Genomic DNA, 13,183 nt, shown 5'->3' with positions numbered 1-13,183 from the left:
CAGATTTTTCAGTTGAAGGTTCATCCCATTTTGCCAGCTGTTTCGTTAATGACTTCTGGGTTCCAAAGAATCACTTCCACGTGCCTGACAGACTGGTCTCTGGGCCAGGTGTTACAAGAACACATAACTGCAGGCAACTCCTGACGGATGAATAACCTCTCCCAAAACTTAAGCCCTGGCTTTCTGCACAGCTACATCTATGGAAGCAAGGTTACCGTTACCTTCTGTTGGGTTTTCCATTCGCAACACCAGGATTAGGCCCAGAGCTGGAGTTAAAGCATCATTCATTCTCTTGAAAGTACATCAGCTAGCAACAAAACAAACAGGGTGAACAGGTAATTCGTGGGGTCATATCAGGAAGACAAATTTTGGAGGGAAGCAAGACTGTACAGTACTTTCAGGTATTTTCCAAGATCCCAGCGTAGTTGCATAATCGATGTAAAAATAGCTACGGACTACTGTACCTTTGCTTATCAACGGTGGTGAAGATAGTGTTTAAAATGACAGTTATGGCACTACTGTAACATGACAAAAAAAGACGTAAGTTGAATGAAGTATCTTCCATCCCTCCCCACACAGAGGATACACACACACACACAGCAGCTCACACACAGAGGGAGTGAAAGAGAAGTGCAGAAGCATCAGCAGCAAACCTAGTTGTCCTGCTAGACTTGTCTGACAACAAGTACAGCATGCCCATTCTGTGTACTGGCCCATTCTGATGGCTGCTAAGACACACATATGCACACACACAGACATACTTAAGCATGGAAAAATCCCTAAGACGAGTTCTTTCCAAACTGAAGATCTGACTTTGTCAACCTCTCCAGCTAGGTCTAAGTCCAAGCACTTCCACCAACGTGTCTCCAACAACCCAGAGATCAGTGCCTTAACCTATGCAGGTGATGTTTAAATAAAAATCTTCCTTATTCGATTTATACAAACGCTGTACCTACACATAAGATGTATGAATGTGTTTGATAAACATAGCAATGTTTACGGTGGGAAAAAGGAAGAATAAAAAACCTCAAACTAACAAAAGAAAAAAAACACAAACACACAAACCCAAACACTTACTTGAAGACTCAGGATACCAACTGCTTTCTTGCTAGACAACAAAAGATATATGACTTAAATGAGGTCTTTAACATAACTTTTCTGCATTTTCCAAAGTCTACCCACATCAACCGTCTAACACTAAAGTTAGAAATCTCAGTTAGATGAAGATTACGATGATTTATAATGGGAAGACAAATGCAAGAACAAGGAAGACTGTCACACTTTCTTGTAGAGACTGTAAAATTGACGAATTTTCCTGTTTTCTTCAAGGATGGTATCTGTATCTGTTGGTCTGTAGTTCAAACAGTTCCAGTTTGGTAAAATAAAGTCGTCAATACACTGTTTGTGCCCACATGTAACTGCAAAAATAACTTCCTTGATCAAAAGGAACTTTTCCAACTGAATCCCATTCATAATCAATCCTCAGAAAGAAGCTTGCTTGCTTTTTCATGACTGGAAGGATATCACAGTGTTGATTCTATACACAAAGTAGGATCTATTCCAGTATACCCGAGTAAAATAATTTACATATGGAGAATAGTTCATTTTGATTTCATGACAAAATCGTCCATATTTTGAGTAGGCATAACTGTCACCTTCCTCACAAACCACCTGTCAGAAAAGAAAAAAATTAATTAAAATACTGAAGATAAATCATTACAGAATGCATTTCTGTACATTTCATTTATTTCTGGGTTCTCTATGTTTCATTTATGATATAGATATTTAATTTCCATACTGTATGATTCCAATAAGCTGTAAAATATATTCCCCTGTAATTTCTTTAACCATCTTAAATAACCTTTGTGAATTAACACCTTTTCTGGGACAACACACATTAAAACCAGTGTACTTTACCCATATAATTAAGAACAATGGCAGTGGAAACTATCCACATGTCCCATTTATCCAGTACTTCAAACATGACCTGCAAGGAAAACACCACCTATTTAGGGAAGGAAATTCTCAATCACCTTTTCCAGGCCAAGTAAGTTTGACATACCTAATTAAGACTGAGGATGCACATGTGTGCACATCTCCCTGTAAATCCCAAACAATTGACTTGGAGGAGATTCCATGCATTTTTGCATCTACTGTCCGGTACCCTTGATACCCTTCTCTATGCTTTCTAGTGGCAGAAGTTTACATGGGTTTAAAAAAATGTGGTAAGACAAATTCATGGAGAAAAAATAGTAAATTGGTGGCTAACAAACACAGGTATTTCTCCTGAACTAGACAGTCCTGCAATGACAGATTGCTGGAGAACATCTGTCTTGCCATGTATAATCATCCTAAAGCATATGCTCTAAGCCAGGGTCAGAAATAGGGTACTGGACTATGTGAATACATAGCCCAAGTTAGAATGCAATACCCACACTCTCTTCTTAAGCTTGGTAATTTGGAAAACACAGAACCCCAGAGTGCCTGAGGTTAGTCAGGAGGCCACCCGGTGCCACCTGTGCCCAAGCAGGGACACCCAGAGCAGGGTGCCCAGCACCACGTCCAGGCGGCTTCTGAAGGGCTCCAAGGAGGAGACCCCCACAGCCTGTCTGGGCAACTTGCTCCAGTGCTCAGCCATTGTAAGATTAATATCATATCATTATTATAAAGAAATGCATTATTCCTGTTGCCCATTTGAACATTTTTCTACAGTTAGGATGTCTAGCATGCAACCCAATATGCACTGAGCCACAGACAGGAAGCTTTCTGCCCGGGGTGTGGAGTCCCCATCCCTGGAGGTATTTAAGAGACGGGTGGATAAGGCACTAAGGGACATGGTTTAGTGATGGGACTCAGTAAGTCAGGCTGGTGGTTGGACTTGATGATTGTGAGGGTCTTTTCCAACCTCGATGATTCTATGATTCTGTGATAAGCATTCAGAACAACAGATTTTAATTGAAACTCTGATTATCAAGCTTCTTTTCCCCTTAGTCAATCCACTACAAATAGGACAACCCTTGTCACTCTGACAATCCCAATTACACAACAATAGTATGTGGCTGGTTTTGTTTACTGACAGCATTGTGTATGGCTTTTATTGTGCAAAGATAAACTCATTGCACCGGATTCTGTCTTTTAATCTTTTTTTTTTCCCCCCTTTGACCAAAATTATCATCACAAGCAACAACCGCTCTGAAAGGTATCGGGAAGCATTCCTGAGGATGAACTGCTGAGTAACTGGGTGTTAGGAATGAGAAGAGGAAGAAACTGATTGTAATATAAGAACACAAGAGGAAGTATTAAAAACCCCACAGTAAAGCTGTGCTGCTGAAGTTAGGATGAGATCAAGATTATGTGTAAGGCAGTGAAGCATGCAGGAAGCACAGGGAAGAGAGGTGCATTGGTATGAGGGAATGGAATCCTGAAATTGTGGTTAATTGTTCCAGGTGACACGCTCAGTATGGTACGGGGACAGGAATCAACTCATGCAAAAACAGATCTGAGAAGAAACTGAGTGATAACGTGTTGATTATCAACCCCCAACCGCCAAAGTTGAGTATATTGATTACAACATGGAATAACCGTGGCATAAATGGAAGTAATAGAAAGAGAGAGGCAATATCCTCCATGGACAAACTGGCCAGGAAACCTCCAAAGGAAACTGACACCAATTGTAGATTATTTAGAGTATGTAGAAATTTAGAGTAGTCCCCTAAAACATATCACCCCTATAACTACTCCCCAAAATGAAAGCAACTAGAGGAATGAAACTGAGTTTACCCATTTTAAAATCTTAACTAGTAAGGAACGCCCTCTGAAGCAGGGATGTACTGCTTTTGTAATAACCTCTCAGGTGTTACAGTCAAATATTTATAGACAGTTAAGCAGTATTTAAAAACTGGCAGAAAAGCAGCATTGCTACATACTGATGTATTAGGAGGGATTAGGACATGTAAAGAACAATATGGGGTAAGATTACTAAAGTGTCTAGGAAACAGACAAGCCAAAACTTAACTGATCACTTTTAAAATTTATGAATCTTTGTCCACACATCAATTACAATCAGAGAAATAAGAACAGCATTACAAGAATGTTACCTTTTGAATGAATGACTTTTGCATTCAAACTCACTTTTATCTTGCTGTTACTTACATGACCATTAGCAATATCCAGCAGATCTTTAACTCTACATCCTCTTACAGGTCCCACTTCATTGCAAATTGAATCTTCAATAATCAGAAAATTGGCTTTGTAAGATGTGAGTATCTTATAAATATCCTCTGCCGACCTCTTTGAATATATCTGATATATCTGTAAATTAGGAACACATTTTAATACCAGGTAAAAATCAGTGGAAAATTAAATACTTTTTGGAGGGGGAGGGTGACAGACAACTTATTTGTAACAACAAATTATATGTACACATCAAGCTATAAAATGTCTATTTTTGAAATCTCCAAAGGTGAGGTAATGGGGAGCTGAATGGGAAATATTTGTCTCTGCTAGTGACAAGTTCCCATCTTATATACTTCAAGTGTCCTGGTAAGTCTTCAGAAAGAATATTTGTTTCCATCCAGACTGGAGCACTGATAATCTACTTAATACTATTTTCCCCATTTGCTGGACTCCCATGTCCTCTTTCCTTCTAATTTTTCCCCCATTACATGTGGGTGAAGAGGAAAGCAGTTCCTGTGAGATGTTTTCCAAGTCAAGTATCTTGCTAGAGATTCCAATTTCCCTACTGTAATCCTGCAGTGTTCAAACACAGAGTGAGAGCTCAGGTAGAGTAGCAACTTTGATTTCTCTCCTGATCAGTCACTGGGCAAGTCTGTTCTGCTTTGTGACTTTCCCCCTAGCAAAATACGCAGAACAAAAATCGCTGAAAATAATTCAGAGATGACAGTCTGCCTAAAACTCAATATTGTCACGCTGCTCAGTAAGGAATCTTGTTCATGGGCTTACTGATTATGTATTGGTGTTATCTTTCTTCACAATACTTCGTGCTCTTTTCTCACCTTAGACTGCAAACACTTTGGAGAAAAGATGGTATATGGAATAGCACTTCTGTACAGTGGGACTTGCACCAAACAAATAATTTACACTGTCAGGTCGCCCAGGGAACATGAAAGAGCAACACAAATGTGTATGCCATGAGGAATGTTGCAAGGTCATCTTCTCTGGAATATTAACATTTACAGTACTCCCACACATCTCAATCAGGCACTCCAGTCTTACATGATGGCCTATAAATCATTGATCATACATACATATTTATGGAATTGGATACTCACGTTTTCATTTCTTTTTAGAAGATCATCATCATTATATATAGGCAAGCTTGACACCATCCATCCAGTACAGAGCTTAATCACACCCATTAATTGTGGGCTGCCTGCAAACACAGCAGCCACAGGAGCCTGCCTTCTGCAAAAGCAACATCAACATGCATGTCTTGAGTGCAGGAGGCATTTCTCAGAATGATTTTTTAAATTTTAAACACTGCGTGAATCTTTAAAGGTACTACAGCAAGTAACAGAGTGCATGAAGGTATCATTAGGGATCTAACTGCAACTGGCATTAATTCCCTGGTGGCATTAATGACTTGCAGCCCTATGGAGCTTGCAAGGAAGGCCTCCTGCTGGTGGCCATTCTCCCCTCCTTGCACCATTCAGAGTGGTCCTAGATCAAACTGTTGCTTTGCCAAATGGTTGCTGTCTGATGACAACACAAGCTTGGGAGGGAGTGTAAGTCGAGGGAGAAACAACGTGATGTTGTCTCGTAGGTGACAAACTTGTGATTATGTTTGTTTGATCTGTAGGACAACATATTTCATCATTTATGAGTAAATACTGTCATGATACAGTATAACATCTACAGTAATTATGCTTCTGGATTTTGATTTTGTCTTTTGATTATTTATACTGCTGCATTAGTGGAAGAAAACAGCCATTGTCACACACTCTTACAGACCTTGGGCAACTTTTCCCGCAGAGAAAATTCAAGTAAATTCATTTTATCAGAGCAAAAGTTATAAAAAAATATACTATAATAATGACATTCAATTAAAATTCCAATATGGATATCTAACCATATCCTAAAAAAATTTAAAAAATCCTTTTCATTATAAATACGAACAGCTGCTACAAATAAGGGTAGTCAAATTGCTCTTAGCTGAGTGAATCTCAATGCAATTCACCATGATTAATTATGTACTTGAAGCGTAATATATGCAGACTAATGTAAAAGCCATTAGGTACTTGGCATTATTCCACTTGCTGCCTTGAAGAGCTACAGCAGTGACAAACAACATACACTACTATTAACAGAAAGAAGAAATTGGCTGGAACACCATAATTACCAGCCGTGTCTTTTCTGAAGATGAACAGGTTGACATTAAAGATTCCATAAATACGGAAAATAATATTCTTAAAAAATACGGTTAAAGGTAAGTAAGTTATTTGAACACAGGGGACTTAATTTTCCACAGAAGTGCCGTTCCTAATGACATAGTTCAAAATTAAATTGAATTAGGCCAGAATTGAGTTCTAAAACTTTTGGTGAAAAATACATCTCTGAAAATAACCTGACACAGCATTTGCCTAGCCAGCCAGATAAGAACCTTTGAAGCCTTCTGCTCAAAGGGAAGTTTGAACCACACGTTACACTCCATGTTTCTTACCTGAAGTCTCTCAACACTTACATTTACACATTTCATTTTACTGGCTCCTGCACACTCAAATTTCATTGTTTCTATGCCCCATGGCATTCGGAGTCAATATGACTCCTCTAATCTACTGAAAGGTCATCAAGGAAAGAAGCAAGTACTAGGATGTGCATCTTTATTTGGAAATCAGTTCTAGTAATGATATCAAACATGAGTTGACTGCTTATTTCAGGATCTTCTCCTCTTTTTTACGAATATTAAATCCCTGTTACATTCCACAGCAGTCATACCAAACTTAAAATACTCATCTCCTCCCATTTCCCGCTACATCATGTAATGACGGGGTAAGGGAAAGCTCAGATTAATAGAGGTAGCTTCACAAAATGCTGTTATAAAAATACCTTGACGTAAAGAATTAAAATGAAGTGTAGAACTACATACTTACTTTATCCATGTCATGAGTTCTACTGTGTCAGGATCATAAAATTCTTGTATTTCTGAAAGCTCTGACATTATCCTAGGGAAAAACTGATGGAAACATACTTGGTTACTTACAGTTAAAAAATAAAAGAAAATTTCTATGGGCCATCTCATTATGTTATGGCCTTCAATAACACAAGAGAAATGAGTTTCAACCAAGTTTTCTCTAAGTGGTATTTTTGTTTGAATACTTTGGGAAACACACTATTTGTACTTGCCTGACAGCAGCAGACCTTCTCCAAAATAAACAGAAATTAAACCTCAATTCTCAGCTCTAATTATCTTAATACTTATAATTAAAATCAACCAAACAACAGCAACAACAACAAAACAACTTTCATCAACTTTAACTGGTCTTAAATGCATCAACATCATAGTTCAGGCTTTTATATGAAAATAAGTAACGGCACTAAAACAAGAAGTTGACAAATCCTCTCTCATGGCAAACATACTTGAGCAGGGAGGCTGAACTGTTGCAACTCGATGAAAAGCAGGAAAGAAGAGAACAAATTTCCTAGAAGAATATCATGTGGATAGTCTGCCCTGGACTTCCCTTTGACTGCTACGTCAGTTACTTCAGTGAAGGAAAACACATTACATTGTATGAAGTTGGTTATCTGAGTTTATACTCTTGAAAAATATTTTGGGAAAAGTAAGGATCCTGGGAACCTAGACAGAATGCCAACTCCTTGTGACCAGCCCAGACTGCAAGCCTGCACCACGGTTTCCCTATCCTGTCAGGTTTGGAAGGTGAAGGAACAGGTCCTTACTAAGACAGGAAATTCTGTCAGTCTTCAAGCTATTTTGAGTTTTTATCTGGAGAAGGCATGTCTAGAAGCTTGCCAGCCTTGAGGCGCTGGAGCAAGCATACACATTGTAAATGCTAAATGAAAGCTACGGTTGCCAGCTCTTAAAAGGATAAGTAGAGGTTACAACTATGGCAGACTAAAGGGACAACTTTACGCAAATGACTGGAGTCTGCAACCAGACACAATAGGGTGGCCTGGGAGGGATACAGAGACATTGTCTGAGCAGCCAAGGATCAGGTTAGGAAAGCCGAAGCCCTTTTAGTGTTACATTTGGCCAGAGACATCAAGGGCAACAAGCAAGGCTTCTGTAGGTACATCAGTGATAAAAGGAAGACTAGGGAGACTGCGGGCCCTCTCTAGAAGGAAATGGGAGACCTGGTCACCCAAGACATGGAGGAGGCTGAGGTACTCAATAGATTTTTGCCTCAGTCTTCAGTAAGAAGAGCTCCAGCCACATAACCCAGGTCCCAGAAGGCAAAGGCAGGGACTGGGAGAATGAAGGAACAACCAGTGTAGGAAAAGATCAGGTTCAAGACCAGCTAAAGAACCTGAAGGTGCACAAGTCCATGGGACTTGATGAGATGCATCTGTGGGTCCTGAGAGAACTGGTGGATGCAGTTGCTAAGCTACTATCCATCGTATTTGAGAAGTTGTGGCAGTATAGTGAAGTTCCCACTGGCTGGCAGGAGTAAAACATACTCCCATTTTTAAAAACAGAAAAAAGAAAGACCTGGGGCCAGTCAGTCTCACCTCTCTGCCTGGTAAGATCATGGAGCAGATCCTTCTAGAAACTATGTGAAGGCACATGGAAAATAAGGAGGTGATTGGTGACAGCCAACATGGCTTCACTAAGCGCAGATCGTGCCTGACAAATCTGGTGGCCTTCTACGATGGGGTTACGGCATTGGTGGGTAGGGGAAGAGCAACTGACATAATTTACCTGGATTTGTGCAAAGCACTTGACACTGTCCCCTACAACATCCTTGTCTCTAAATTGGAGAGACATGGATGTGACGGATGGACCACTTGGTGGGTAAGGAATTGGCTGGATGGTCGCACTCAAAGAGGTGCGGCCAATGGTTCAGTGCCCAGGTGGAGATCAGTAACGAGTGGTGTTCCTCTGGGGTCAGTATGGGGACCAGAACTATCTAACATCTTTGTTGGTTACATGGACAGTGAAACTGAGTGCACCCTCAGCAAGTTTCCTGATGACACCAAGCTGTGTGGTGCAGCTGACACACAGGAGGGAAGGGCTGCCATCCAGAGGGACCTGGGCAGGCCTCAGAGGTGGGCTGGGGTGAACCTCATGAGGTTCAACAAGGCCAAGTCCAAGGTCCTGCATCTGGGCCAGGGGAATCCCAAGCACACATACACAGTGGGTGGAGAACGGACTGAGAGCAGCCCTGAGGAGAAGGACCTGGGGGTGGTGGTTGATGAGAAGCTCTCAACATGAGCCAGCAATGTGTGCTTGCAGCCCAGAAAGCCAACTGTGTCCTGGGCTGCACCAAAAGCAGCGTGGCCAGCAGGGCGAGGGAGGCGATTGTCCCCCTCTGCTCTTGTGAGACCCCACCTGGAGCCCCCAGCACAAGAAGGATGTGGGGCTGTTAGAACGAGTCCAGAGGAGGGCCACAAAGATGACCAAGGGGCTGGGCACCTCTCCTACGAAGACAGTTTGAGGGAGCTGGGGTTGTTCAGCTTGGAGAAGAGAAGGCCCCGTGCAGACCTTACAGCGGCCTTCCAGTGCCTAATGGGGGCTACAGGAAAGCTGGGGAGGGACTCTTTGTCAGGGACTGTAGTGATAGGACAAGGGGGAATGGCTTTAAACTAAAAGAGGGGAAGAGTTAGATTAGTTATAAGGAGGAAATTCTTCACTCAGAGGGTGGTGAGGCCCTGGCACGGGCTGCCCAGAGAAGCTGTGGATGCCCCATCCCTGGAGGTGCTCAAGGCCAGGCTGGATGGGGCTTTGGGCAACCTGGTCTGGTGGGAGGTGTCCCTGCCCATGGCAGGGTGGTGGAACTGGGTGGGCTTTAAGGCCCCTTCCAACCCAAGCCACTCTGTGGGTCTGTGGTTCTAAGAACAGCTTCCATGTGTTAATATCAGGGCTGAAAAGCCACAGCACCACAGGAGCTGTTAGACATATTCCTGGACTGTCCCGGGAACAAGACAGACAAAAGAGGAACTGCCACTCCTGCCTCAAGGAGTACCAGCTTCACTTAACAATCAGAGCCCCTCGAAAAAATCTAGTTGGATGAGGGACTACGCCTGACTGAATCAGAAGGCAGCCAAGCAGAAAGATGCTGAGCTGTACACTCATCCCTCTGTAGCCAAAGTAACAGATTAGGAGCCTCAAGGCATTTGCACTGTCCTGTTCCTATCAATCAAACTTTCCAAGCTCAGGGGTGAATTACGAACATGGAAAGCAAACTGTTCACCAATGCTTAAAAGCAAAAGCTGGATTTGCTAGGGATGTAGCCCTCTAGAGTCCAAACCTGCACACTGCTTTTACTAAAAAATGATGTGTAAAAAGAATTCTTTGTTCAACTAAAACTAATTTTCTCTCTTGTAACCAGTTGCATAATGTTTTTGAGCAACTGCAGCTATTTTTCAGGAAAAATTATCTGTAACTCTGCCAGAAATGTGTAAAGAGTGAGATTACACTGCAAACAAAATTTCTACTGTAAGACAGGTGTTATAAAATCTGTTAAAATGTTAGTCAAGACTGAATTTTATTTTATTTTTTACAAAGCATTCAAATATACCTTAAATTCTTATAAAACTATTCAAACTAACTCTTTTGAGCTATGACACTACAGTAGTGAGTTACATTCTATGGGATATTTTCGGTATTTTTTGCACTTAAAGAAGTCTAAAAAATAAATTTCCAAATACTCTTCCCCTGCCTGCCAGTCCGTCTGGCACCATGACTTGCAGTAAAGAACAGAGTATTTCTTTTAAACAAGGAAACATCTGTAGCTTTTTCCCCCTGTATTGTAGTATATACAATATCTATACACAGTGCTCTCTACACTAAGGATTTAGCTCCATTATAGTTTGCTTGAAAAGCTCTCAGATTATTTGCCTATGGCCTTCCATAATTTTACTTCCACCTAATCTCACGTCCTCTCACTAAGAACAAGATAGAGACAACACACTTTTCAGTATTGCAAGTGTTTATTTGGCAATGCTTTCTTTGTTGAGTCAGTTCATATATCCAAAGAGTAACAGATGAATATAATAATGTCTTAATTTAAATTCAAATACTTAATTACAGTAAATGATTGTTAACAAACTGAATTTTCAAATACATCATACTAAAAAATGTGAACAGTTTTGTTTTAAAACAAAACAAAAAGAAGCCAGCAGATTTTCAGATGTCAGCTTTTATTTCTCCTTAGCATTATATTTGTTCAGTGCTCTGACTCGTATTTTGCCTAAAGACAAAACAAAATACAGAAAGGTACTTTTCTTACCTCTTTCCACAAGCTGAATCCAATTATTGTGGGAACTGCCATACTCAGAATGAGAGCCTAGAAAATAGATGTTAGAAGAAATGGATTATGGACTGCTCTCTATTCTCCTACCTAGACTTTGTGATGATTCTGTTCATACACTGGCATGCCACATTTATGTCTGAAACCTTAGTGACTGCAGGTGAATTTCTGCAGTCTTCTACTGGGCAAAAAACTACAAACAAGAGCTTGTCTAATTTAGCACTGAAGGACTTCTTTGACCCATGTTAACTTTACCACCAATATTAGAGATGGTTAATTACTGCTCATATAACAATGATACAAAACGATGATGCAATGCGCACATGAAGTAGGGAACAGAAGTAAAAACCTCTTAGATACAAACACAATGAGATAATTTGAGAAAAGAAAAAAAACTATGAAAAAAGTATTTCAAACTCTGATTTTACTAATGCTTTCATTCAGATTAACAACAGTGAGACAAAAAACCAGAAAACCATTTTTCATCACACCATCACTCTAACTCATATCATATACCCTTTGCAAAAGGAGAAGATTGCTCACATGGTACAGAAAATAATTGGTAAGGAGTGTACACAAGGCATTCCTCTTGATAATAAGCTGTTAACACAGCTACTCTATGAAAAAAGCAAGTCTATATAGCAGGAAGCATGTAAGTATAAAGTACAAGGGAACATGTTTTACATGTATGTGAATATATTCTTACTCCTTGACTGGAAGGACACCGTCAATGTTTATGACTCAACAGTAAACGGCACTTTCACAAGTGCCATACATGAATCTTTGTTTAAGTATTAAATATTTATTCCTATAAGCATCTTGAAATTAAAGGTAGGGTAACACACTATCTTCATTTTATTAATAAAACAAGTGCAGAAAGCTGACAAAAGCTGCCCAAAGCAACTCTCAGCAAATTATGAATAATGCTAGGATTGGAAGTGTGGGAATTGTTTGCATTACAGCACAAGCTCTTCTTCAATCACAGCATTCTCTGAAATGGCCACACAAGAACAAATCCTACACTAAGTTAACTCCAGCTACCATTTCTTATGAAGCTGTTTTACTCTCAGCAATTAAATAAACCTAAGCACCACATTTTAGTCTCATTTCCTAGTGAAACGAGACTTACATCGATGCTTACCTGCATGCCTGTACTTTTTCTCCTGCACTCTTCCTAAACAGCATTTGACCTTCTTGGCCGATCTCAACTAAATATAGGAGGTCTTGAGGTCTCAAAGATTTTTAAAAGAAATTAAACAGATGTGTGAAAGAGAGAGATGAACACAGCTCTGCTCCTCCTGAGAAAAAGGCTCTAGTGTGAACACAAGTTTACCACCAGGTACCAGAGAACACATGAAAACATGCTACTAGAAATAAAAGGCACAGGAAAAAGCAGGCATGTGAGATCCACTGCTCACAGAACTACACGTTCTTATAGTGGGAAGTTCTTTAGGTTTTAAGTAATTGTTGTTTTAAAAGTGATATGCCTGCTAGTTGCAATTCCCAAGACATTGATGACAGCAACTCACCAGCAGTATCGGGTGCACAGCTTTCAGACGAAGCCACTTGAAGAGTGTCATCCAAAGTTCAGGAGAGCACACACCAAATGCAGCAAGCATGCAAACATATGGAGTCCACAGATATTTCATTCTGAAAAATAGTGCAAGAACTTAGTTGCGACTCTGTACATGCCACTGTGCAGATTCAGGCTACTTATAAAAGCATTCAGATTTTTTTTT

General features: G+C 40.3%; 1 protein-coding gene across 3 annotated transcripts in view; it reads right to left on the bottom strand.

Moving 5' to 3' along the window:
* Positions 1-1,140: 1,140 nt before the first annotated feature.
* The window catches only part of DPY19L4 (dpy-19 like 4), a 29,417-nt gene continuing 17,374 nt past the window's right edge, over positions 1,141-13,183 (bottom strand). For all 3 annotated transcript variants that reach the window (XM_035546470.2, XM_035546471.2, XM_035546472.2), the window contains 6 exons: positions 12,974-13,094; positions 11,424-11,480; positions 7,110-7,192; positions 5,292-5,424; positions 4,153-4,311; positions 1,141-1,671 (listed from right to left, as the gene is read on the bottom strand). In XM_035546470.2, coding sequence (XP_035402363.2) covers positions 1,507-1,671; positions 4,153-4,311; positions 5,292-5,424; positions 7,110-7,192; positions 11,424-11,480; positions 12,974-13,094 — 718 coding nt within the window. In that variant the 3' untranslated portion in view covers positions 1,141-1,506. The remainder of the gene's footprint in view (positions 1,672-4,152; positions 4,312-5,291; positions 5,425-7,109; positions 7,193-11,423; positions 11,481-12,973; positions 13,095-13,183) is intronic.

The sequence above is a fragment of the Cygnus atratus genome, chromosome 2, assembly GCF_013377495.2.
Source record: "Cygnus atratus isolate AKBS03 ecotype Queensland, Australia chromosome 2, CAtr_DNAZoo_HiC_assembly, whole genome shotgun sequence".
NCBI lineage: Eukaryota > Metazoa > Chordata > Aves > Anseriformes > Anatidae > Cygnus > Cygnus atratus.
The sequence above is the reverse complement of the archived record's forward strand: the minus strand, read 5'-3'. Positions and strand labels throughout refer to the sequence as shown.